Source organism: Pristiophorus japonicus, chromosome 13 (assembly GCF_044704955.1).
Source record: "Pristiophorus japonicus isolate sPriJap1 chromosome 13, sPriJap1.hap1, whole genome shotgun sequence".
NCBI lineage: Eukaryota > Metazoa > Chordata > Chondrichthyes > Pristiophoridae > Pristiophorus > Pristiophorus japonicus.
This window is the reverse complement of record NC_091989.1, coordinates 115,116,163-115,143,840: the sequence shown is the minus strand read 5'-3', so window position 1 is coordinate 115,143,840 and position 27,678 is coordinate 115,116,163. Positions and strand designations below refer to the sequence as shown.

Sequence of the window (27,678 nt, the reverse complement as noted above, 5' to 3'; positions counted from 1 at the left end):
AGTTCCCCTCCAAATCACACGCCATCCTGAATTGCACAAAAATCACCAATTGCTTCATCGTCACTGGATCAGAATCCTGGAACATCCTACCTAACTGCAGTGTGGGAATAACTTCACCACACAGACTGCAGTGGTTTAAGAAGGCAGCTCACCATCACTCTGCCCTGAAGACCATTCCAGGAATTAATCACTCCGTGTGTGAAGATATGCTTCCTGACATCAGTCCCGAACTAGCCTTTTATCTGTTGGTAGCTATGTTTCTTTATCCTACAGTCATGGTTTAATTTCAAATAGTGCACTGGATTAACCTCTTGTATGTCACTTAGTATCTTATATACCTTGATAGTATCACCTCTCATTTACTTCATTTCAAGGTTAAGAGTCCAAGGTTTTCTAACCTGCCATCATAACTCCATCCTCTGATACTGAGGATAATCCTTGTGGTCCTTCTCTGCACTCCTTCTAGCCCTTGGCTGTTTCCCTCGTGCCTCAGTCAGTAGTAGTGAGAGGATAGATGCACCAACATCAGCGTTCTCGCTCAGGTCAACATCCCCAGCATCGAAGTACTGACCACACTCAACCAGCTCCATTGGGGGGGGCCACATTGTCCGCTGGACGTCTCAAAGCGCTTTACAGCCAATGAAGTACTTTTAGATGTAGTCAATGTTGTAATGTGAGAAACGCAGCAGCCAACTTGCACACAGCAAACTCCCATATACAGTAATGTGATAATGACTAGATAATCTGTTTTTGTTATGTTGCTTGAGGGATAAATATTGGCCAGGACACCGAGGATAACTCCCCTGCTCTTCTTCGAAATAGTGCTATGGAATCTTTTATGTCCACCTGAGGGAGCAGACGGGGCCTCAGTTTAACATCTTATCCAAAAGGCGACACCTCCAACAGTGCAGCACTCCCTCAGCACTGCACTGGAGTGCCAGCCTAGATTTATGTGCTCGACCAGCTTCGTTGGGCGGGCTACATTGTCCGCATGCCCGACATGAGAATCCCAAAGCAAACGCTCTACTCGGAACTCCTACATGGCAAGCGAGCCCCAGATGGGCAGAGGAAACGTTTCAAGGACACCCTCAAAGCCTCCATGATAAAGTGCAACATCCCCACCAGCACCTGGGAATCCCTGGTCCAAGACCACCCTAAGTGAGGAAGAGCATCGGGAGGGCACTGAGCACCTTGAGTCTCATCGCCGAGAGCATGCAGAAAACAAACACAGACAGCGGAGGAGCGTACGGAAAACCAGACTACCTGCCCACCCTTTCCTTCAGCGACTCTCTGTCCCACCTGTGACGGAGACTGTAATTCCCATATTGGACTGTACAGTCACCTGAGAACTCCCTTTTAGAGTGGAAGCAAGTCTTCCTCGATTTCGAGGGACTGCCTACGATGATGATGATGTGCTCAAGTCAAGTATTAGGGGTTGAAGGGATGTAGCAGTAATGGAGGGAAGGGAGGGAGTAGAACACTCTGCATTTGGGGACAAGGTCAAGGAGGCCTATGTCCCAAACCCATCCAACATCTTTCCATCAGCCTCCTCTCCTGACCCATCCATAGCTCATTATGTGCTTTCTTCAACCATTTAAGGGTAAGTTATGAGATTCTTAAAATTAATGGATGGAAAACCATGGGCTGACCAGAAGAAAAGTGAGAAAGTTCCCTTTTAGTGCACGATTCGTGAGTTGACCAATTTATTCCATCATTAATGAGTAATAATTTCAATAAACACAGATTATCTCATAAAATGCTCGAAAAGGTCATCTTTTGCAATGTTTTTTTGTATGTAAAAAAATTTACCCTCAATAAAGGATTCAAAATATTTTTTTTTAAACTTACTATATAGAACGAAAATAAAGAGGCTATTAATTGAAAACACATCCATTCCCATAAGAAATACTTTTGCTTTCTTTTCTAACAATCTATAAGAATAAAAGTGTATATTAATGATAGAATTGATATGTTGTAATGTAATAAAGATGAATTTAATGTGTATGTATAAATGTCAAAAGTGCAGATTACACAGACAGGCTGCGGTTTGCACGCGAGCTAAAATAGATCATCATCATCATAGGCAGTCCCTCGTATCGAGGATGACTTGCTTCCACGATGAGTTCACAGATGTTTCAATGAAGGACCTAATATTCCAAGTCTTGAACTACATCCTGAAGGGTGGAAGATGCCTGTATGTGGATTTTTATTCACTTTGCACACCAGCCACCATACGGGTTTGACAGAGCTAGGTCTTGGTCCAGTGATAAGGATTAACCAAGACGACTGGAGACCAGCTCTGCTGCACAGACCTAGTGCACACATACCGCAGTGTGGGCTGGTCTATGCTGCTCCTGGGCCCTCGCCTCTTCGAGGCCCCAAGCTCACGCCGCTCCTTCGCCCCAACATTGCCGCTCCAGCTGTACCTGCCCGCACTCCAATCAGTGACCTGGATTTGGGGGGCGTCAAATTTAGTTGCCCTCTTCACAGCTGTTGCCCTCCCTGCAGTGGCATGCTGCCGCACGCTGCTCCCTCTAATGGCCCCGGCCTGCTGATGGTCTTGCAGACCAGGACCGCACCAATTTCCAGGCCGGGCCGTCGCACATTGCTCCCTCTGAAGGGGTCCGAATAATGGGGCTCTAATATACATCCAATCTCAAGTCTTCTCTTCTGGGCTGAGCTTAAGGAACAAAAGGAACATGACTTTCAGGGTGGGCAGGCCCATCGAAACTCACCAAACTAGAAAAGGTGTTAATGGGAAATCGATTAACCCAATCAAGGAACGGCTCCAATTCCTGCAGTCACATGTGTGAGGAAAACCAATAAAGAACTGCCCTGAAACTAAGACTCAATCCTGGGGCTCTACCAACTTAGACCAACTCTACCAATGGGCTTGAGATATAAAAAGGCAACCCCAAAGTCTGTTCTCTCTCTTTTGGATGACCACACGGCAAAGCAGGAAACCTCCCTCTCTACAGACCAGGCCAAGAAGCAAGGAAGGCGGCTGCGTGCTTTGCTTGACTCAGAGGGAAGTAGATGCCTGTGTAAATCTGTAACTCAATGCCTCACCTGTTCTAATTCAGTAGAGTCCGTAGGATACTAACAGACTGCTGTTGTGTTCGATAGGCTATGTGCAAGTGTGTGTGTTTAATAAACTTATTCCAAATTGTTTTAAAAGAATTGGTCTTGCTGTCAATTTAATGCCAGATTTAGAAATCTTACACATTGACAAAGAAACTCTGCTCACAGGTGTCAAGAGCATTTCATAAGGAAAACAGCATTTCAAAATACAGGTCATCATTTGCCTGAAAAAGCCAATTTCTTTCAAAGTCTTTTGGAAAAAGCTGAGAAATGCTCAAATCTGCACAGGATGATGGGACACACCTACCCTTCAACTCCTGGTAACGTGCAAACTGCATGCTGGGAAATCCTGCCAAAGGCACGTGGTCAGAATGCACAGACGTGGTTAAAACAGTTGAGGAAAATTTTGGAAGCACCTTGACTTTTAAGACAGTTTGAGGTTTTGCAGTTAACATTTTTAATTACAAACAACACGTGATACAATTTATTGGGTAAATTTAGTCTCATCACTAAAATATTTTATAGTTTGAATTTCTTTCTTGTTTACTTTATTTTAGACCTTACCAATTTCAGTTACTGAGTAAAAGGCTGACAAATATTTTTCATAAAGCATAGTTATTTAATTGATTTATCGAGAAATCATGATGGCACAGTATGTGCATAGGGAATCTTTATGTCCTGGAGAGGGGTTACAAATTTCAGGTCAGCACTAGATATTGTCTTGGGTTTAGCATGACAGGTCTCTCCCTTCAGGCAGACCCAACCCGTCCGTCCCTTATGATCAAGAGTTTAACCTTTACTGCCCAATATCTAGACCCAGGGATTGTAACAGTGAGACCTCTCGCTAGGTGTCCCGGACACTGTAATCTCCCACGTGGTCCCAAGTGTTTCTTCCATATTCCGGAAGGTAAATTAATAAACACTCCAGTAAGACAAGGCCAACTCTAAACCAACAAACTGATTTATTTTACGTGTAATATGAACATAATATAGCTTTGAATATTTCACAGTGCTCGTCATGTAGAAAATAACAAAGCACGTCACTCTATGCTATTTACAGTTTAAATTCATATTAAAAACCAGCAAATCCCTGAAACTAGTCAGCTCTAATCTTAGCGAGGGAGAACTCTCTCTCTGTGACTCCAAAATTACAGCAGATTGTCCTTTTGTCCTAGCCAGACAGGAAGCCAAAGACTTGACCTCAGACTTCCCAGCCCCAGCTCTCCATGTTGCGGATTGGCCATTTGAGCTGCCACCCTCCCAGAGCTGGGTGGCAATTACTCCCCTCCTGCTGGCCTCAACTGAATGGAGCCATTTCAACCTATTGTGTGTGAATGTTACTGGAATACATAAACAAACCCATCGTCTTAAACTGGGGCGTTACCCAACAGAACACCATTTTGGGCAGACACTTCAATCTAAATGGCTCCGTTCATTTGAGCAGCATGTGGAGGCAAAATGAAAGGACAGCGATCATGGAGAAGGTTCTTTAATTCTCAACAGCTAGTTTGGCAGTGAAAAACATATTCAATTTAAAGAGACCCGTGGAGAGAAAATTGTAAATTTGGAATTCCCATATAGGCGCGCCACCCCTCCGCCCCATGATATCCCCGAAATACTGGATGTCTGTTGTGTTCTTCATTACCAGGTGTCCTTCATAGTTCATTTATATTAAAAACACATTGAAACAAACTTACATTCCTGTCGACATTGGCTATCTAGATTCACAAATGAAGAATGGCCAATTGGACAAGATACTACCCGTGCCCCAGTGTTTTTATGAAAAGGGTGAAGATTGCCCAGAGAAGGAGACATTTAAAAACACTCAAAAAATGTAGGTCAGAAATCATGAGGGCACTGGAAACTATTAATATTTTTTACTTTGAACAAGTCTTTCCCACTAGATTATGCCTTTAATATTATTTGGCAATGTAAATTAACTATGAATAATTAAGTACTTAAATAATTAAGTAATGTCCTGGAAAATATTTATCCCTCAATCAATATAACAAAAAAAGTTTATGTGGCCATTATCACATTGCTGTTTGTGGGAGTTGTGTGCAAATTGGTTGTCACGTTTCCCACATTACAACAGTGACTACACTCCAAAAGTACTTCATTGGCTGTAAAGTGTTTTGAGAAGTCAGGTGGTCGTGAAAGGCGCTATACAAGCGTAAGTCTTTTTTTTAAGTATACATCAACATCATTTATTACTTAGCAAAAAAAAAAGCACACTATCATAGTATTTGTTGGTATACGTAAATGTTTAAGTTACACAGGGGAGCGCTCCCACCTTTAGCAAAGGAAGGAGATGCAGTGGCAATCATACAGTAGATTGTCTCAGCACGGTCATGAGTGGAGGTTTAATTAGATAGGCAGTTAGGTCTGGACCAAAAGCATTCAGTGTAGAGCTGTGGTACGCTATTCTGACTAGAACTTCCAATAGATGAGTCAGTGTTGGTGGGGGCAAAGAGGGAAAAGTACTGATAGCAGGGGAATAAAGACCGAGTTTACCCAATGTCAGGTCATTAACAAACCCTCCTAGCCTAGCGTGCTGACTCCTTAAATTTCAATATGAAATGGAAAGATTAGATAGAGGTTCCATTCTCCCATGAGATTAGATGAATAACATAATTATAGCGCTAGGACTGCCATCAATTCATCTTTAGGAGACAGTCTGGTTTTGACATTTTTAGAATGCAAACTAGACATTATTAAATGTCTGGATTTTACAACAGAAGTGCCTTTGTTTCTACTTCTGTTCTGTGCCTTATGATGCAGAGGGATTAGTTCTGAACATTTTTGATGAGTTTTCATCAGTAACAAAGGAAAGACCAGAATTCAACCCTTGATCGCAGCTCTGACCTTCAGATATGGGCTCGGCAAAACAAACAGCAACTGAAGGTGGCATAGGAAGTAATTCCACCAGACAGTGAGCATTGTTCCAGCCTCCCTGGGCCCTCAACCATTCTCCAAGGAAGGTACCTGGAGCATCAATCTGGGCAGCGAGCACAATAAGGCCAAAGTCAATATTTACAGCATCGTAACATGGAACACTTCATTGCCTTAAAAGGTAGTCGCAGCAGTAACCAAACAATGGAGTGCTTGACTGTTAAATATTTGGAATTTTAATATCTCGAGGGTACTTTACATAAAATTTACATTTGGTCCAACTGGTCTATGCCGGTGTTTATGCTCCACATGGGCCTCCTCCCATTTTAAGAGGAATGACTCAGGACTAGATGGTTGAAAAATAAATTTGCTCCATTCAACTTGGTTCCGTTGATAAATAAGTGTCCCCAAGTTTTGTCCCTGGTCTGTGCTGAATTAGCCGATTGCAGTTGGGGAACTATAATCGGCCTTGGGTAGAGAAGGGAGGAGGGGGAGCGAAGAGGGGGTTGGAATTAGTCAGGATTTCAAATTGTGAGGGATGAGTGACCCTTGCTGCAATTAGTGTGTGCAGACATCAGTGAAGAAAATCGGCCTCTGTTGTGGCTTCACCCCATGGTTCAATATCCTGCCAGCACTGTAAAGTTTATGTGTAAAGGATGGGAATTTGAGCGAGATACTGAAAGGCTCATGGCACTGCTGGAACCCTACCCCAGTGGAGCCAAAGTCTACATCGTGTGATTTGTAATCTGACTCATGACTTCCATCGTTCCCAGTCAGCATCATTGAATGAAAGCCAAAAGTCCTAGCAGAGCAGCGCACGTACTGTGCCTCTGTCACAGGGGCTTTCAACAGGAACTAAAAGTGGGTCAGGGAAAGCAGAACTCTGGGAGCAGGCCGGTCTCATTTACATCAAAATTCTTTTATTGTGCTTTTTGTTTTGCAAGGTGAAAACTAGATTTACAACTGTGTGAAGGGATCAACAGTAGTAAAGTTTCCAGTAAATGGTCATCATAAAACTTGCAAAAGAGCAGAAAAGTACTTCTAACAGTGTGAAGCCATATTTGCTGGAGTTAAAAGTGCTGCTGGCCACAGCAGTTAGGTTAATGATAGAGACTGTAAACTGTCACATTGTGGAGTCATTACATGATCCAATTAACAGCTTCAGATCAGCTAGAAGTGTCTATAAATTGCACATTTTATAATAGTTCTATATCTTTCCTCTAATAATTTACAACATTTACACCTTTATATCGCATACTATCCTGTGCTCCATTTGGAATAACATTCAGCGACCCAGTCGCGACAGAAACAGTCTGACCTCATCTTGCACAATGCCCATAAGCACTGACACTAGGATTGCACTATTAGATATTTTAAAATAACGCACAGCAGTCCTGCATGTAGTTGGAATTAGTTGGCCACAACCTGGGGACCTTCAGGAATCAAAGAAGCAAAGAAGGTTTTGAAGAACACCCAGGCCTTATTCACAAGTGTGGTCCTATCCACCTCGGCCTCAGGAACCAGAGCGGTCTCGGTGACATCATCGCTTACAGAATCACTCGCTATTTCAAGATCTTGATCCGGTGTCCCGTTCTGAAATTCACAGACCCAACAAATCAGAGCTTCATTCAATGAGTATTTATCAAGCACACGTTAACCCTTAGCACCATCATTTAACTTGAATCAAGCGTGCAGAGTTACTGTTTAAAGACTTTTCCCACCCAACAAAAGAACTGTATTTATATAGCACCTTTAAAGCATTCCAAGGCACTTCACAGGAGCATTGTCAGACAAAATGTGACACCGAGCCACATATTAGGAGAGGTGGCCAAAAGCTTGGTCAAAGAGTTAGGTTATAAGAAGCATCTGAAGGAGGAGAGAGGAATAGAGGGGCTTAGGGAAAGAATTCCAGAGCTGAGACAGCTGAAGGCACGGCCACCGATGGCGGTGCAAAGGAAATCAGGGATGCACAAGAGACCAGATTGGAGGAACAGAGAGTTCTCAAAGGGTGTAGGGCTGGAGGAGGTTACAGAAATAGGGAGGGGCGAGGCCGCAGAAGGATTTGAAATGCAAGTTAAAGATGCAGTGAAGCAGAGAGCACCTTGGCCATTAGGGAGTGGGCACTGAATGGATTTATTTCGGGTGCTTTATTTGGTTCTGCATCAGCAAAGGAAACCATAATGATCAATGTGACATGTATTACAAAGGCACAACAGGAAAAGGGACATGGAGGCTGTACAGTAACTGTTAAAGGTTTCAAGTATCAATCTCCTATTCTGCCACATTCTTTGCATAAGGGATATGTAGAATAAGCTTTGTGGCTGGTTTGTGAGGTACAGTGTTGGGTGTTAACCATTTTAAAAAAAAAACAAGATTTGGTTTTCTGAAGTCCTCCCAGTGACGTCCACCTACTCCGGAGGAGTGGATGGTCTGGAGATTTGCTCCTAACCCTCTACCAGCATGACAACAACAACTTGTATTTATGTAGTGCCTTTAACAAGGTGCTTCACAGGAGTATTATGCGCAAAAAATTTGACACTGTGCTGCATAAGTAGAAATTAGTTCAGGTGACCAAAAGCTTGGACAAAGAGGCATGTTTTAAGGAGCGTCTTAAAGGAAGAAAGAGAGGTGGCAAGCCGGAGAGGTTTAGGCAGGGAGTTCCAGAGCTTAGGGCCAAGGCAACAGAAGGCACGGCCACCAATGGTTGAGCGATTATAATCAGAGATGCTCAAGAGGCAGAATTTGAGGAGCGCAGACATCTCAGGGGGTTGTGGGGCTGGAGGCAATTGCAGAGGTAGGGAGGGGCGAGGCCATGGAGGGATTTGTAATCAAGGATGAGAGTTTTGAAATCGAGGCGTTGCTTAACCAGAAGTAGGTCAGCGAGCACAGGGCTGATGGGCGAGTGGGACTTGGTGTGAATTAGGGCACAGGCAGCCGAGTTTTGGATCACCTCTATTTACGTAGGGTAGAATGTGGGAGGCCAGCCAGGAGTGCATTGGAATAGTCAAGTCTAAAGGTAACAAAGGCATGGATGAGGGCTTCAGCAGCGGATGAGCTGAGGCAAGAGCGATGTTACGGAGGTGGAAATAGACGGTCTTAGTTATGCTGCGGGTATGTGGTTGAAAGCTCCTTTCAGGGTCAAATATGACACCGAGGTTGCAAAGAGCACCAGGACCTACACGATCGCTGCCTGCACTGACTGGCACCCTGAATTCCCCCTTCCCTCAGTGGGAGCACTCTACTTCCCCACAACGGAACAACCGAGACTGAAAGCATCATCACCTACGTAATCACTGGGACATCTGCATCCAACTTCATTCCCATCACAGATATAGTTTTGATCCCAACACCAGTGACTTCAAAAAGTGCTTTTCAAAATAGGCTTACAACAAATTCAGCCAGACAAATTGCAAAAGCTTTGTTTAATTATGATTACGAGCTTTGTAGTAAGCAGCTGCCTTCTTAACAAAACCGTTGACTAGATTTCATTCGAACTCCAATAGCTGCTGCATTGCCAACTCTCTGTCCTCTATTCAAATAAACAGTGTGTAAATTCCACTGACCTCTTCTTGCACATCATCCTGGCTGTCCTGATTCTCCTGGTGTTGCTGATTTTCCTGGTTGGGATTGGCTGCCTCCACTGGCCCATTGTCATTTGGTAGTAGCTGTATCGGTGCTGGATGCCTGAATGGGAACCAGCCAGCCCGGTGCCTGCAGGGAAACCACAGAACACACCTTTAGTTATCAGGCAAACAGTAAGCAAGTAGCCCACAGGAGTAAGGACTATTCAACACTTGGAGGAGAACATGGCATTTAGTCTGCAACAGGTTCTGCGGGAGACTTTGCCTTTGGAACATTGTAAATGTAACAAAACTGAACATTAAAACAAACTGGAAAAATAATCTGCTGGATAGCCTATGGGAGCTGAATGCCATCAGATTTCAAGGCCGACCAATTGCTTGGGAAGGCTCAATAGGCAAGTGCACCTCTTGGTGCAGTACTGAGCTCTACAAATCAGGAAGGTACTGATTTAGTTAACCTCAGTTGGGGTGGCATAGGGATGCCACACTTGGTTTCTGTGCCTCTGGGTAAGGCTGCAGGAGGGGGGAGGGGTTAATAATCAATCACTTACTATCCAGTGATCCCCTCCCCCACTGGAAGCATTTTGTGGGCAATTTTAACTTTTATCAGTATGCAATAGACAGGCACGTGTGAATCGGCAGCCCGCTTTATACCTTGGTTGATTATCCACTCCATTGAAAAAGAAAGTCAGGGGAGATGTAAAACAGGCTACCGATTCACTATTGTCTGCTTTTTGCCCAACCATAAAACTACCCCCGCCCCTGGTGCTTGTATGCCAAGTGTGGGCCGGGTTGGGCTTGGTTCATTGATAGTGGAGGCAGACTCAATCATGGCTTTCAAAAGGGAATCGCTAAGTCCCTGAAGGAAAACAATGTGCAGGGCCGGGGAGTGGGACTAGCTGCAGTGCTCTGGCAGAGAGCCGCACGGGCTCGATAGGCTGAAAGGCCTCCTTCTGTGCTGTAACCATTCTATGATTCTATAACAGCATTGACCCAGTATCGGTTTCCTGGTTCCGCTTGTGTTTCAGGTACAGAGCGATGTTATGGCCAGGGGAGGGGGGTGGGGATGATAGGAGTGGAAGTGGATAATAATTCAAGCACAAATAATTACCAACATAATTAATGACAAACACTGTCAGATTGTAAATCTGCAATGTTCTTTGGAAATAATGCCATTTGTGGGGCTTAACCAATTGTTTCTACGGATATCGCTGTTTAAAGAGGCACGGTCACCTGGTTCATTTTCCCACTTGCCAACTGACCAGGTCAGTAAGCAGGTGAAGAGTATAACAATGTCATCAGCAGTGCAATATCATCACCGCACCAGCAATGGCATCACACATAGGGTTGCCAACTCTGGGTGGACATATTCCTGGAGGTTTCATCACAAGATTTCCCATCTCCAACCGCCCCGCCCAGTCGAACAGCCTTCCTTCCCTCCCCCATTCTCCAATACTTTTATAACTAACAAACAAGTATAAAGTGTTCAAAGGAAGGGCTGCTATGATTTTTCTTGCAGCCGTGCGCAGGAGCTGAATTTTTAATTCCCAGAGGCTCCAGGACACCCCTGGAGGGTTGACAACCCGACCACATATGTAGCTCGGGTGCGCGGGAGATCAGACTGAGAATGAAATACACGGGGCTGTGTGGGTAATAAAGGGCTGCCTGCATTCAGAAGTTGGCGCCAGATCAGAATACTTACAGGTACATCATCAGTATGGCGCTCACCACCAACACCACACGGCTCAGAGACGAGTAGAAGTACACGATGCTGAGGAAAAAGCAGGCGCGGGCAGTTAAGTAAAGCCAATCCAGCCAGTCACGGTTCAACTCCTCGTCATCGTCCACCACAGGGCCCCCCTGAGCGTTCATCCGCAGGTTCTGGTTAGCCGGTGGGTTGTTGAGCTGAGGCAGGGGGGCATTCTGATCTGCAGGAAGGTTGACCAGAGGGGGCTGGTTGGGCAATGCCACAGGTGTCCCCGGGGTAACCACCGGTTGTTGCTGGGAGTTGGCGGCAGCGGCAGCAGCAACCGCAGCCTGACTGTAAAACAAAATTAAAATTCAGAAATAAATCAGATAATATCGGACGTGTTCCATTACTGGATAGATATTGACTTCACTGGGCAAAGACAAACACCATCACCTCCAAGTCACACATCAACCGGACTTGGAAATATATCGCCATTCCTTCATCGTCGCCGGGTCAAAATCCTGGAACTCCCTCTCTAACAGCACTGTGGGAGTACCTTCACCACATGGGCTGCAGCGGTTCAAGAAGGCGGCTCACCACCATCTTCTTAAGAGCAATTAGGGATGGGCAATAAATGCCAGCCTTGCCAGTAACGCCCACATCCCATGAATACATTTTTAAAAATTGGCTCAAGGGTAACAGAGGTAACTTGAAGAATTTTATTAGCCCCAAAAACTTGAGGCTACTAATCAACTAAAGGGCTAATTACTATTAATATGTACTTTAAAAGGAACCTATGTTGGAAAAGTGGCTCTCCCTTGGTGTTGGCCTTTCGAGTCTGGAGACACGGTAGCCAAGATTTTCCAACATAGGTACTCCCTAGTGGTTAGAAATGGGTCTGTGCTGGTTCTGCCCTGTTTCCCGACATCAGCTCATCAGAATAGTTTCAGGTGCAGATTGGGACATAGGAGTCGGCCATTCAGCCCCTGGAGCCTATTCCGCCATTACCTCAACTGCATTACCTGCCTTTGATCTATACCCCAGGTTATCCTTACCTAATTAAAAAAAAGATATATTTCAGTCTTGAATATTTCAATTGTCCCAGCATCCACGGTCTTTTGGGGGAAGTGAATTTCAGATTTCTATTAGTGTGTGTGTGGAAAACGTGCTTCCAGATTTCACTCCTGAATGGCCTAGCTCTTAAGTTAATATTGTGGCCCATTGTTTTGGAGGGACTCAGAGCACACTGGTGCTGGGCTTAAGTGATATTTAAAATGGATGGGGATAAGTTAAAAAAAGGTGGAAGAATATGGTGACAAAAACCCAAAGCTTATGGAAAGGCTCAAAAGGCCCAATAGGTCATTAGCAGCGTTAGGAGAGGACCAAGAGCAGGCAAAGATTTTGCTAAAGGAAACCCAAGGTGCCGTCACAAACCTGCAGGCAGGTGACAGTGATGCTGCATGAGATGGTTGCGATGAGGGTCGCCCTCTTTTATATTGCATGGCATAATCCATAGAGGCCTTCCAGCATGCTTGAAGGAGGTGCAAACAGGTTGGAGGCTGTGGTTGGCACTGAACGTGGCAGCCCTTTGCTGCGTGGTAGCTGCAGGTATCTAGAAGCAAATGGCAGAACTATGTATCCGGCTCCCCCCTGTCCCACAGTCGGTGTATCCGGCTCCCCCCTGTCCCACAGTCGGTGTATCCAGCTCCCCCTGACCCACAGTGGATGTATCCGGCTCCCCCCTGACCCACAGTCGGTGTATCCGGCTCCCCCTGCAGATATAACTGGCGGCATCTTTGCGAGACCAATCAGGCTTTGCTGACCTGGACATGCCTACTTTCATGTAGCTACTGAAAGCAGCGCGTAATGTGATTTGGTGGTGTGTGTTGGGGTGGGTGGGGGAAGGGGAGGGGCATTCACATTACGTTACTGGCACCAACAGGTCCCTTATCTCTTTGGCAGATGCTGGGTGCAGGAAGAGGCTCCTATTCCCAAAGAGAGGCATGTTGCCTTCTGTGTACATATGCCAATGTGCAGGTACTGGTGCAAGGAGCAGACTTCCATTGGCCTCCTGCATTTCCCTGGACTCCAAAAGACACTTGTTGTGAGAAGTGAATGCAGGCAGTTCAATGCAGTGATACATCATATCAAAACACAAGCTTTGAATATTAATATAGCTAAATAACCTTCACTTGCATTCAAACTTCAAATCAGAGATAGTTAAAAATACAAATGTAGAATAACTGACTGAGTAATGGGTACATTTTAGGTGTGATTTATTTTGATTACATTCACCATGATACAATCTCTCCTTTGGTAAATGGTAGTCTGTACACGAGGGGGAGATCGCCAAGTTCTGGTTGTAAACAATAGCAATCTATGGTGGTAATATTGTACCAGAATTGGCAAAAGGAGGAGGGGTGCAAAGCAGCATTTACCCCAGGAAAACCTTTCACGTTCATTTAAAAAAGGTAACACACAGGGTCCGTTAAATACTTACTATTGCATATAATACTGCCTTGCATACATCTGCTGGAACCAAACGATTTGTTGAGAGCTGTACAGATTGTACGCTGAGAGACCGAACATTCCCGCTGGGTTCTGGGGCTCTTCTCCTGCAGGCCTTTCAATGACAAAGTGAAGTCCAGATGAAATACATAGCCAATGAAGAAAAAAACATCAAGACAGTGATGAAGGAGACTCTCTTCTTACTTACCAGGCACCATAGGCCCAAGGGGCGGAGGTGGGTCCTCTGTGTCGGAGGCCATCCACAGCTACTGACGTGGGGACAGTGAGGGTGTCCTGGCCGGAGGCTGTAGGTGCAGCTGGTTCCTGCTTACAGGAGCAATAGAAATAGAGACGTCAACGTGCTACTCAGATACAGAGAAAGTTGACCAGCGGACAAAGGAGCAAGTTGATGTCAATGAAACCTCCTGTCTGCCATTTTGTTTTTGTCTTCCTTTAAAAAGTCCTATTTCCACTTGGCAAATAGTTAATTTTGGCCCATCCCCAGCTCAGCAATAACTCACAGCTACATCTCCGTCGGAGTCTTTCTGCTTTGCTCGTCTTTCTATTCTGCAATCCAGGACTTGTGATTTCCAATACCAAGAGCAGACATGATGGAGAGAAGTTTTTTGCTGCTCTGACCGATGCTCCATTCCATCCTGAAATGGATGTAATTCACACCCTGAACTCGAGCTTAAGGCTGGACATTCAATAAAGACAACCCACTTTGGTTCCGTCCACTCAGCCGCAAGTCTCAATGGAGTAGAAATTGGTCTTGGAGGATAGTACAATACGGGCGATAGTGATTCAGCTATCCGCTTTACACTCCGCCATTGAAGTCAATAGACGAACTGCCTAACCACTATCACCCGTTTAGCACTCCCAACCACAATGAATTTCTACCTCAGTAACACGGACTAAACTCATTCACAAAAAATGAGATTTATTAAATTCCAATGCACAATGTATAAACTAAAACTTTCATGGCAACAACTTCCAATTAAATTCTTCCTCCGCAGAATTTTAACAGAAGACTGAAACCAATTAGGATATAAATAAGTTGCTCTCACACAGCTGGGAACTTTGCATTACCACAAGCACGCAAATCTTCAGAGCAGGGGGGGCCATATTTGTGAAACTAGGTTGCAGTCTGCACTTGGCACAGCACCTGTTCTCATCCTGTGGATAGAGCTCTCCCCACTGCTCAAAGCAGGAAGTGACAAGCTGCATTTTCCCTCTTACTGCATTTCTCTGCGGAATATCTCAATAGCTAGGCTGATTTTTTCCTCCATAGCACAGTAATATGTCCCTGAATTCATTAGCTCTCTAAAACTATTCTTTGTGCCTTGGTGCTACACTGCACAGCTACTGTACAACTCCAGTTAATACACTTCAAAAAATAAAACTAACACAAAACCAGTCCTTAATCTTTTCTTCCTATTGTGTGTGTGTGTGTGAAGCTAGATTTAGACGTAAACACCAAGTGTTGATGTTAACAACAGTTTACATTTATAAGGTGCTTTGAATGTAGGAAAATGTCCCAAGCACTTCAAAGAGGAAGAAAGTAATCCCCACCAAACCTTTGTGGAAGTTAAATGTGGGAACGAAAGGTTTGGTCAAAGAGATGGGTTTTCCGGTGGCTTTGAAAGGCAGGGAGAGAAGCAGAGGGGTTTAAAAGAGGCAGAGCGGAGCATAAAGCCCCAGCACATGAAGGCGCTGCCACCAATAGTGGATTGGAGGGAGTTGTACAGAAAGAACTTGCATTTATATAATGCCTTTCACAAACTCAGGACATCTCAAAGCACTTTACAGCCAATTAACTACTTCCGAAGTGTAGCCACGACTTGTTTTGTAGGTAAATTTGGCAGTCAATTTGCATACAGCAAGGGCCCACAAACACCAATGAGATGACTGACCAGGTCATTTTAATGGGTGGTTTTGGTTAAGGGTTAAATGTTGGCCAGGACACTGGGAAAAATCCCCTGTTGTTCTTTGAATAATGCAAGGGGAATTTTTACATCCACCCGAGGGGGCAGACGGGGCCTGGATTTAACAGCTCATCTGAAAGACGGCTCCTCCGACAGTGCTGCACTCCCTCAGTACTGTGCTGAAGTGTCAGCCTAGATTATATGCTCAAGTCTCTGGCGATGGGGTTTGAACTCATAGAGCATTGGAGAGCAAAAGACTGAAGGATGGTCACCGAGGTAGACACCTAAGGGCACCAGAGTAAATGGTTTTGAGGGGTTACTAAGTCTAACAGCATGAGGGTGCTGGCACACTGCCGACTCGTTGTCTGTATCTCGGTCGACAATTCACCGATGTACAAATAGGATATCCAGAGCTTTCCAACCCAGCGTTGTTCTCCTCCCCCACCTTCACTTATCAGTAGCTCTCACTATATAAATTTTGGGGTTGGAAGAATTGCACAAGTGGCCTCAGTGGGGCCATTCATTCACTCGCTCTTTGATTATCTACACCAAACATCAGCTGAAGTATTGAAGAAAACCAGCTAACTTCTGGCTCCGCAGAGCAGAGGGATACAGGCCCGGCACCAAACCAAGAGGCAGCTCAACACCATTAGTCAGGCATGGAGGAGGTGGAATGGCTAAGTAATCTTCCCTGATGCCCAGCTTCCTACGCAAGTATGACGGATCTGCAGTTCTTTGCTCAGTTAAAAGCTTCTAGTGAGCAGATACCATGGCAGTCACATTGAATTGTGTGACTTACAGGGGTCCTCACTTTAGACAAGCGAGTAGCAAACTAAACAACGGCCACAATTTCCTTGGTCCAATTTCTTGGAGGAAGTTGGCCGAGTTCCTACTTGGACAATGATGCAGGCTTTAAAACTGCCTAACATTCCTACCCTTTCTACACAGTGGTGCTTACAGGTGTGTATGTGTGAATGTGTGTGCGTGTGTCTGTGCCAGTGCGCGCATGCCCGTGCTAGTGCGCGTATGAGAGCGTGATTGCGCATCCGTAAATGTGAGTGCCGCGTGCACGTCTGTGCAAGTGCGCGCGCACGTGTGAATGTGAGTGCCGCATGCGCGTCTGTGCGAGCGTGAGTGCGCGCCTGTGTGCGTGCTTCCCTCCCTTTTTTGATTTTACCTTCACACTCGCTGCCTGTGTAGAATCGGATCCACTTCTAAAGTTACAGACCAGGTGAAGGGTGTGGTGCTGGTCACACTGCGGAAAACAAATGAGAGGCAAGACAATTAGCACGAGACCCGGTCGAGGTATTTCTGGGAGTCAGTCAGACAGAAATTGGTCTGCAAGACCTCAAAAGTACTGTCATTTTAAGTTCCGTATTCTAATTTATATTTCCACAATTCCAAAGTAAGGAGGTATCAATTCTAAATCTATTCAACAAAACTCTTTACATTAAAAAAATGAAATAATTTGCCACGGTTTTGTAAATAACTAATATCCGAATGTTACCATCACAAAGTGACAGTAACTGGTTAATGTAGTTTGACTGAAGTCTTCAGTTTACTTCATTTGGTACCAGATGGTATTGTATCCCATTCCCACGACACATCCATGAATCTAAACATAAAGAACACGCACACGGTGTAAACTGGCACCACTTCTTATATGGTACAGTATGGCTTGTATATGGTTCCAGCACACTGGGTACATTGTGTGACCAGAATGATCAACAACCCAATAACCTGCAGATACTATTGCCCAGCATTTCAGTGCTCATAAGCCTTTCACCCCTGGCACCTGGGATCAAGTCCAGCCCAGAGAAGGACATCTCCTCTAATCAGATATGATCGTGAGTAAATCCAAACAACATTCTTGGCAACCATGAGACCAAAGCATCATTTAGTGCTGATCGGCAATGCCAAATCAGGGGGGTGGGGGGTGGGGAGGTCACAGGCATAGTTGGTGTGGGCATTGGAAGACTCACTAGTGCTGCAAGGAATTGAGGCTAGAGTTAAAGCACTCTGCTGGGGAACTTTGCCTAATCGGTGCTATAGCTGATCTGCGAGTGCTGGATGCTGACACCAAACGTGTAAATTGGATAAAGTGTGGCACTGACATCACCACCTTGACAAATAACAGATACTCAACCAAAACACGTTTGCTTAATGACAGTATTCCTGTGAAATACCAGACTCCTTCAGTGTCACCACTCACTTCTTCATTAACTATGTAACTTCACACTATTGCATTACTGCACACATATCACCAGGATAGAAAAAACAAACTTGCATTTGTATCGTGCCCTTTCACCACCTCAGGTTATTTCAAAGTGCTTTACAGCCAATGAAGTATTTTTTGAAGTGTAGTCAATGTTCTACTGTAGGGAAATGCAGCAGCCAACTTGCACTCGGGATAAATGATCAGGTAATCGATTTTAGTGATATTGGTTGAGGGACAAATATTGGCCCAGGACACTGGGAGAACTCCACTTCTCCTTCGAAATAGTGCTATGGAATCTTTTATATCCATCTGAGAGGGTAGACGGGGCCTTGGTTTAACGTCTCATGTGAAGGAAGCCACCTCACACAATGCAGCACTCACTCAGTACTGCACTGGAGTGTCAACCTAAATTATGTGCTCAAGTGCTGGAGCGGGACTTGAACCGGCAACCTTCGGACTCAGAAGTACGAGCCAAGACAGACATCTTTCGGGAAGAAAATCTTCTCTCTTCTATCCTCATTAATTGCACACATTACAAATAATACAGAAGCAATAAATGATTCCCCAAATCATGAGAACAACACTGAACTCAGCAATTTCAGTGTTTAACTGCGGAATACTGATATTAAATACATTTGAACCACACAATCCGTTTACAGTACGAGAAGTGCTTTTTGTTGCTCTTTCTCAGCCCTGGTGGGAGATCGCGGTACTGACCTTTCGTAGCACGTCCTTTAGCAACAGGTGGTCGGGCAGCAGCTTCCCCGAATAAATCAGCCTTTGCTCCGGTTCAGTCTGGAAAAGCAAACACATGCAGGAGTCGGTCAGTCACGGACACGGGTGGGCACAGGAGACGGTCCGTCACGGACACGGGTGGGCACAGGAGACGGTCCGTCACGGACACGGGTGGGCACAGGAGTCGGTCAGTCGCGGACATGGGTGGGCGCAGGAGTCGGTCAGTCGCGGACACGGGTGGGCACAGGAGACGGTCTGTCGCGGACACGGGTGGGCACAGGAGTTGTGCAGTTGCTTTCAATCCTCCTGAAACTTCAAGCGCGCTCAGTTTATTCAAACTGAAATAAACAAAGTGGTCTTGGATTCGCTCCTGATCTTTTTATATTAATAATGGAAACTGGATAAGGCATAATGTGTCACAGTATAATAAATAACACAATCCTTACTGATATAACAAGAGTCACTGCATTACAAACTGACTTGTTTTTAACGAAGTACTTTTCAGACACTCCTGGGAGATGTGCGAAGGAGCTCTATAAATACAACTTTAAGATCGGGCAGGCAGATGAAATTCAATGGAGTGATTCTGAGGAAGTTAGACCTTGAGCAATGAGTGTCTGCATGACTAGTGCTGCGTTAGGCTATTTTCATCCTGTGCTTTGAACATTTATAACAGCAGTATACCAACCTCGGAGAAATGTAAAAGTGCTTCACACAAGTTACTTTTTGGATTGTGGTGATGGATATCAGGCAAACGCAGCAGCCTATGTCTGTGCACATCAAGATCCCACAAACAGCAAGGAGATAAATGACTAGTTAAAGTTTTTTGGGTGGTGTTGGTTGAAAGAAGAATGTTAGCTGGGACACCGGGTGAACTGCCCCCACTACAGGGAACCTTCGACATTCATTGAACAGGTAACAGGTAAATGATTTCTCATTAACAAAAAGCAGCCAGGGTCAGAGTAAGCGAGAAGAACTTGCTTTGTCTGCATATCACAAAGTCGTCATTAAAAAATTGTGTTGAATCCTTCAGCAAGCTGCTTTCAGTTCCACTGACGGCACCTTCCGCTTTCTCCAACAGGCAGGATCTGGGAGGTAAACAATGCTGCCTACAAACATCGAGTGCACATCTGTGCAATTCTGTCCAACCTCCGTCCCCAAGTGTTACGAACAAACAAAGCAACAGTGGCACAATGCCTGCAACGTTGCGGAAGTAGAGTTGATAATGTGCCACCTGGCGCAGTGCAACAAGAGCATTACACTCAGCATCAGCTGTCAATAATCTGTAGCTAAAAGTGCTGGCGTTTTAAGTAACATCTGCTTTAGACTCTTCTTGCAGATAGGCATAAGTAGACTGAAATCAGGAGAAAGACCATGGTGTAGATGACAGGGGGATTAAACACCAGAGAGGCTAAACATTATGAAGCATGTTACTATAAAGCATAGATACAGGCTAAATGTTTCAGCACAGAAACAGGAAATTCAGCCCAGTGTACCAGCTCTGTACCAGTGTCTTTCTCCACGAGACAGCTACTCCAATTGCACATTGCTTGCTCTCCACACTCATTTTCCAGCATTATCTGATTCCCTTTTAAAAGAATCCATGAACTGTGCTTCAACAATGGCTTGTGGCAAAGAATGTTCCATTCCAAGCACCAGGCCATTTATTACCAAATGTGCTGTCCTCCCTCAGCTATGCTTTTATATCCTCAGTTGACAGTCAGCACATGACGGGGACTATTTGTTTGTGTGGGAGCAGAGAGCGTTTTAAGGGTCATCATCAAGGGTCTTAGGATGTGTCAATCAGTTCAATTTAAAACACTGGTCTTTGCCGGCGAGGGAAAAACCAATGCTGAGCGTGGAATTACTGCACTGGGAATAACTACTCAGTATGGTCACTGGGAAGTGTAATGGTGAACATGTGAAACCTACACTCAGCTATAATAACACACAATTACAGATGTTGTCCTTCTAGAGCCTAGGTTGTTTCTGGAGGAAGCATTTGAGCTGGAGAATACCAGGCTGAGGTACCGGTGCTTACATGTCTGCCATTTGAGGTGACACGTGACGAGAATCACAAGAAGTGAATGCACAACACTGAAGCAAACTAGTGCAAGTGTAATAGTGAGTGAGCTCAGTGTCGGCACTGCTGACATTACCAGTAATGTGAGTGTAATAGTGAGTAAGCCGCAATATTACGTGAGCCCAGTGTAGGAACTGCTGATATTACCATTTTAACTCATAGAAAAGGTATAGAAGTGCCGGTTATGAAAATAGATGGACAGTGAGCAGTGAACACCTGCTTCATTCTGTTGAAACAATGACTTTTTGTAGGTGATTATTTACAAACTGGGAGACAGCTGAGAAATGAGGGAGTGGGAGTGGGCCAAAGGGGGTGAGCAATTGCTATTTCTAGAATCACAGTTATTTTTTTTTGGGGGGGGGGGGGGAACAGGGACATTTTATAGATTTTTTTATATATTGGGGAAAACAAAACACAAATTTTAAGATTCCAAAATTACAAAAACATTCCCACTCTTCGATATATCATTGGATCCTATTATTGATTATTTTGTAAATAAAAGATTTTTTTTAAATTGGTGACATTTGCAGCAGTGCATGATGGGTCCAAAATCCATAAAATGTGTAGTTGCTTCACATCTCTGGGTTTAAAAGCAAACTAAATAAGTAATCAAAACTTTCTAGAGCTTTATTTTAACGCAATACATAAGAGAGTCTAGAAAATTCTTCCTGTACATAATTTTAAATGAAAAGTTAACTGGAAAGTCTGGTTTTATTGTCTTACCTACTTTTGCAGTAAGAGTATCAACAGGTTAAACATTTCACTCCCTCTGATCACAGGATACAAAACCTGTGAGAAAAGCCCCCAATTACAATCACCTGGCCACATCCTGTTCACTGACTGACATATTAAGTAATGTTGTCTTAAAGTAACAGCATCTCTTTTTGAAAAGATCTAATTTGTCAACTTTAAGTCAGTGTTGCACAATTTAATCCGAGCAGGGCAACGGTTTAAAGGGCTGTAACAGTTGTTGGTGCTGTAACAGTTTTGAGATTGGCCGTGTCTTTGAAACACGCCCCCCCGCCCTCCCCTTAAACACGAACTGCCATCCCATACCAACTGGAGTAAGGGCAGACTAAACATACTATACCTGCTTCAGTGCAAGCTGGTGCAATGCTACCTTGTGAGTTGTATTTAGAAATGTTTCAGATCTGTGGCAGCAGATGTCACAAAGCTGCTGTACTACTGCTACAGCCTTTTTTTTTCTCCCCTTTTGTTGAAGGCAGCAACACCTGGAACCCTCCAGTAGCTCACATAAATATCTATTCTTCATGTGTGATCGTTAGTAGACTATTGAATTGTGTGGGGCATCATAGCCATTCTATCTTCACTTGAAGCCCGGACATGCCCACTTCCAGAAGGGGGTGCTGGACTGATCAGAATGCGAGTGTAAGCTGATATTGCCCTCCTTGACCTCAGGGTACTGAAGCCAATCGAGTACCCCATAGCCCACCATCACCAACCCCGCTGGGACCCACTGACTCAGCATATACTGGGGATCAAGCCAGCAATCTTCCTAATCTGTGTGCTTCATCTGCTCACTGCCTTAAGCAGCAGAGCTATCACAGGAACTCCAGTTTACAAATCTAAACGGTAAAGGTCAGCTGTGGCTCAGTGGGTAGTACTTTCTCCTCGGAGTCAGAAGATTGTGGGTTCAAGTACCACTCCAGGGACTTATGATTTTCTAAGTGCCCTGTTACCACTTCCTTAACAATGGATTCCTGCATTTTCCAGACAACTGATATCAGGCTAACTGGCCTGTTGATCCCCGTTTTCTCTTTCCCTCCTTTTTGGAATAGTGGGGTTACACTTGCTATCTTCCAATCCTCTGGGACCATTCTAGAATCTAGGGAATTTTGAAAGATCAAAACTAATGCATCCACTATCTCTGCAGCCACCTCTTTTTGAACCCTAGGATGTTGGAAGTCAGGTCTAGGGGATTTGTTGGCTTTTACTCCCATTAGTTTCTCCAGTACTGTTTCTCTACTTACATGAATTACATTAAAGCCTCACCCTCATTAGACCCTTGGTTCCTACCATTTTAGGTATGTTTTTTTGCATCTTCTGCTGTGAAGACAGATACAAAATATTTGTTTAACGTTTCTGCCATTTCCTTATTCCCCATAATAATTTCTCCTGCCTCAGCCTCTAAGGGATCCATGTTTACTTTTGCTACTCTCTTCCTATTTACATACTTGTAGAAGCTCTTACAATCTGTTTTTATATTTCTTGCTAGTTTTCTCTCTCTATTTTTTCCCTTAGCAAATATTTGGTCGTCCTTTGCTGGTTTCTGAAACTCTTCCAATCCTCAGGCTTACTACTATTCTTCACAACATTATAAGCTTCTTTCAATCTAATGCTATCCTTAACTTCTTTTGTTAGCCATGGATAGCTCACTTTTCCTGTGTATTTTTGTTGAGAATTATGAAATATTTCTTTAAATGCTAGCCACTGCCATACCATCGAGGCCATAAAAGGCGAGCAGTGGCCTGGTGCAGCGTGGCGGCCCCAACCTGCGAGAGACCATCGGAGGCAGGTCGGGCAATAAAAGGAGCAGCCTGGTGGCCCTTGGAGCAGCGTGGCAGCATACCACTGCAAGGTGCAATGCAAGCTGGTGCAGGAGGGCGATGGCAGCGAAGAGGGCGACTGGATTGAACGTCATCAATGTCCAGGTGATTGGATTGTGGGCAGGTACAGCAGGAACGGCGAGGTTGGAGCGCAGGAGCGGCGCGTGATCGTGGAGCGACATGATCGGGGCCCAGGAGAGGCGTGAGTTCGGGGCCAGTAGAGGCGAGGGCCCAGGGGCAGCACGGGCCAGCCCACACTGTGATTGTGTGCGCACTAGGTCCGTGCAGTAGAGCTGGTCTCCAGTCATCTTGGTTAATCCTTGCCACTGGACCAAGACCTAATTCTGTTAAGCCCGTATCATTGAAACACCTGTGAACTCATCCCTTTTTGGCATGGAAGCAAGTCATCCTTGATATGAAGGACTGCCTATGATGATGACTGCCATACCTTTTAATCGATTTTTCCAATCCACCTTAGCTAACTCGCCCTTCATACCTATGTAATTTGCTTTATTTAACTTTAAGACTTTAGTTTCTGACTTAGGAAAGTCACTCTCAAATGTAACGTGAAATTCTATCGTATTATAATCACTATGCCCCAGAGGATCCTTTACTATGAGATTGCTAAGTAACCCTGTCTCATTACACAATACAAGATCTAAAATAGTCCGTTCCCTGGTTGGTTCCATGATGTATTGTTCTTGGAAACTGTCTCGAATGCATTCCATGAACTCGCCCTCCAGACTACCTTTGGCAATTTGATTTGTGCAGTTTATGAAGATTAAAGTCCCCACGATTATTGCATTACAGTAGTTACAAGCTCCAACTATTTCTTGATTAATATTCTGTCCAACGGTATAGCTACTGTTAGGGGGCCTATAGTGTTTTCTGTCACTTGTTATTCCTTATCTCCGCCCATGCTGATTCTACTTCCTGATCTTCTGAGCCAAGATCCTTTCTCGCTACTGTCCTGGCTATCCCCACCCTTCCTTTACCATTCTGCCTGTTTTTTCGAAACATCAAGTAACCTGGAACATTTAGTTTACAACCACGTCTCCATAATGGCTATTAGATCAAACCCATTTATCTTTATTTATGCCACTAGTTCTTCCATCTTGTTACAAATGCTCTGTGCATTCAGATAAAGAGCCATTAATTTAATTTTTTTTAACCATTATTCCCTGCTTTGACCTTATTCTCTGCTATCATTAAACTCTGTCTCTTCCCGTCACATCCTGCTTAGTTTTACCCAAATCACTACACTGCTCCATTGCATTGACGTTTCTCTTTAGATATCTAAATTTTCCCTCACCTGACCCCTCCCCCCCCAATTTTTTGTTTAAAGCCATATCTACAGCCCTAGCTATTCGATTCGCCAGGACGCTGGTCCCAGCCTGGTCTAAGTGGAGCCCGTCCCGATGGAACAGCTCTCTCTTTCCCCAGTACTGGTGCCAGTGCCCCATGAATTGAAACCCCTTCCTCCCACACCACTCTTTGAGCCATGCATTTAACTCTCTGATCTGCTAAGAAGCTAATTTCGAAGAAGAGCAGGGGAGTTATTCCCAGTGTACTGACCAATATTTATCCCTCAATCAACATAACAAAAACAAATTATCTGGCCATTATCACATTTCTGTTTGTGGGAGTTTGCTTGTGCGAAAATTCGCTGCCGCGTTTCCTACATCAAAATAGTGACTACACTCAAAGTACTTCATTGGCTGTAAAGTGCTTTGAGACAGCCGGTGGTCGTGAAAGGCACTATATAAATCCAAGTCTTTCTTTGAAGATAGTAACAATTCTAGCCTGATTAAGGGACAGATGCCAAATTAGGAAAATGGACTTCTGGCCCACATTAGAATTCCTATAAAAGTTCCAGAGAACTGGATATTGGAAGACATGAAAATTGTAGCCACGGCAACAGTGTGGGTTCCACCTGAAGTATCCAGTGACTGCAGGGTGCACAAGGATAGCTAAACATCTGGTGCCTCCTCCCTTACGTTTCAGAGGTCACTGCCAAATTGTGACCATTTCCCCACCCTTACGTGTCACAGTGAGAGAGTCAGGCTTTGGCATCCAAGCTGATCCTAAACTAGTGCAGACTCTTAACTTGCGGACACTCATTTAGGACAGGATGTGGAGCATTTAGCATGGTGTTGAATGCAGATATGAAAATTATACACTATTTTATCATAACGCTTTTAAAAACTGCCAAAACGATTATGTTGGCCATTTTCTGGAATTATGGATTAATTTTAGTGCCTTCAGCTGCTAGAAAAGCAAATAGCAGTGTTTCGCCTACAAACTCTTCAATATATAGATGCTGTAAATTGTGTTTAACATTCAGTGTAAAGCTAGTGTCGGATTCCAGGTAACTCAATGGGTAGTTAACAGCTAAAGGCACACAAGCAATTCCCTCCCACCACTTGCTCCACTGCATTTGGAAGCAAATTTATGGGAATGAAGTAAATGCAGCTCTTGTACTTTCTTCATTACTTTTGAGTTTGATCCAAAATCTCATTAAGTTTCCATGTTAGTCCAGGAATGAGCTTAACCCTGAAACAAGCTCACAGCAGCTTCACTTCCCTATTTGGTGTACATGCTGTCAAAGTGAGCACGCACCTTCCTGTCTACTCTTCCTCACTCACACCAGATGCTAGGTTCGGTGCAATTTAGTCTGAATCATTACATCAGGTGGGGGGTCATACAGAGACTCTCTGATCCCAACAGCAGCTCTCTGATTAAGGTACAGCACAAGGTGTCTGTGTGGGCAGAACATGGTGCTGACTACATCAGTGAAATAGTGGAAACCAGAATGTGATGGGTGAAAGCGCAGGTTGCTAAACCCCCAGAATTGCCCTGGAGTCTCCAGGATTTGAAGATTAATTTCCAGGACACTGTTACAGACAACCCAGGAGAAAAATCAGAGAGGCACTAAAAGAATTGTGTGTATTTTTCATTTTTGTTTATCAGTTATGAAAATATCTGACTGCGTGAGATAGTGTCACCCCCAGGAATATGTCCAGCGACTCTAGTGACAGCACACACTTGTGTACAGACATTTGTGATCTTGACACAGGTGTCAATTTTGTTCCACACCCCCCCACTCCCAAAACTTTAACCCACCCTTGTATCAGTACGTGTGGTGAATGTGACACCATAACAAGTCATCTATATCTCTCCAAGGCCAATTCTACTCCAGAACCTGTAGCTTCCAAATAGATTGTTGCAATGTGTGGTATTGGAGTGACCATGGGCAACTAGTCCAACATGCTCAGGCCGATCTGCTCGCTCTCCACTAAAGAGTTCTTACGCCCTGCTTTGCCCAGTTTGAATTCCTTGTGCCTCCAGACTTGGAAAGGGCGGTTGCCTCGCCGCCAGATATATCCTCAATCGCAACACATAACAAGTAGGGACCGGAACTTGACAGGAACATTGATCTAAACTTTACAGGCGGCCACCGAAGCGGCCCAGTAAGATTTGTTTTAAAGTTGGGACACTTAGACTGCTTCTAGTTCCTGCCCTGGTATGAAAGCCACTGCCCTCGACACAATACTTGCCCCTACTGCCCACTTGGCCTCTCGGCCCTTTACTTACTGGGTGACTCGGGTAGTTCTCGCTCAGATACGTTTTCAGGTTCTTCACTGTCCAGCCCAGCTCTGCCTGGACTCTCTCGTCCTCGTATTTTTGGTTGGGCGCTTTAATGACCAAGGTCACCGTCTCCTGGGTCGTCCCCATACTCTCCCCGTCCATTCTTTCTGGTGCAGGTTTTTATTTTCTCCAACCTTTTCAACGACGCAATGAGTTCGCGCAGACACCAGGAAATAGCCAGTCGAGCCGTGAACAGCACAAACACGATCAACAGGCAGGAGGAGTGCGGAGAAGGTGGATCCAACGCTGCCTGTAATGCGAACAAGCTGCTGGCGAGTAGCGGCAGTAAACTCCGGGAGCTTTGGCTCGATGTAAGTTTCCTCTCTACTTTCAAGTGACTTATCCCCGATCATTAGTGCCGGGTGCCCTGTTGCCAAATCGGAGTGTGGCTGCTGGCGATTGGTCGGGCGGAGCAGCGACGTGGAACTCGGAGAAAACAACGTGTAAGGGGGAGGGGGAAGGGGAAGGGGATCCCCGCCGGGCCGACCCTCCCCGGGCTGGGTGCAGAGGAACGCGGCTGATGCAATCTCCCGTCCGCACCTCTCAACCCCGGGCCCCCCGTCAGTTTCAGCAACAATAACTACTTGTATTTATATAGCGCCTTCAACGTAGTAAAACGTCCCGAGGTGCTTCACAGTAGTGTGAACAGACAAAATAGACACATGTGACACCGAGCCACATAAGAAGCAATGAGCGCAGGAGACCAAAAGTTTGGTTAAAGAGAGAGGTTTTAAGGAGTGTCTTGAAGGA

The 27,678-nt window shown here is 44.8% G+C and overlaps 1 protein-coding gene across 2 annotated transcripts; it reads right to left on the bottom strand.

Moving 5' to 3' along the window:
- Window positions 1-6,191: 6,191 nt before the first annotated feature.
- herpud1 (homocysteine-inducible, endoplasmic reticulum stress-inducible, ubiquitin-like domain member 1) lies at window positions 6,192-27,324 on the bottom strand. 2 transcript variants are annotated; one of them, XM_070897904.1, is made up of 8 exons: window positions 26,875-27,324; window positions 18,613-18,690; window positions 16,855-16,932; window positions 13,961-14,079; window positions 13,745-13,867; window positions 11,257-11,595; window positions 9,537-9,684; window positions 6,192-7,566 (listed from the first exon to the last, which is right to left on the bottom strand). In XM_070897904.1, exons 1-8 carry the CDS (start codon window positions 27,028-27,030, stop codon window positions 7,384-7,386), a joined length of 1,224 nt encoding a protein of 407 aa, XP_070754005.1. In that variant the 5' UTR covers window positions 27,031-27,324; the 3' UTR covers window positions 6,192-7,383. The 2 variants fall into 2 exon arrangements, with proteins under 2 accessions (XP_070754005.1, XP_070754006.1); XM_070897905.1 differs by having other exon boundaries at window positions 13,961-14,076; window positions 26,875-27,323.
- Window positions 27,325-27,678: the final 354 nt, after the last annotated feature.

Coding starts and splice junctions, on each gene's coding strand:
- herpud1 (XM_070897904.1), bottom strand. CDS start 27,030: ATGGACGGGGAGAGTATGGGGACGACCCAGGAGACGGTGACCTTGGTC. Junction 13,868..13,960: donor CCTTGGGCCTATGGTGCCTG/GTAAGTAAGAAG, acceptor TGTCATTGAAAG/GCCTGCAGGAGAAGAGCCCC. Junction 11,596..13,744: donor AGGCAGTATTATATGCAATA/GTAAGTATTTAA, acceptor TTTGTTTTACAG/TCAGGCTGCGGTTGCTGCTG.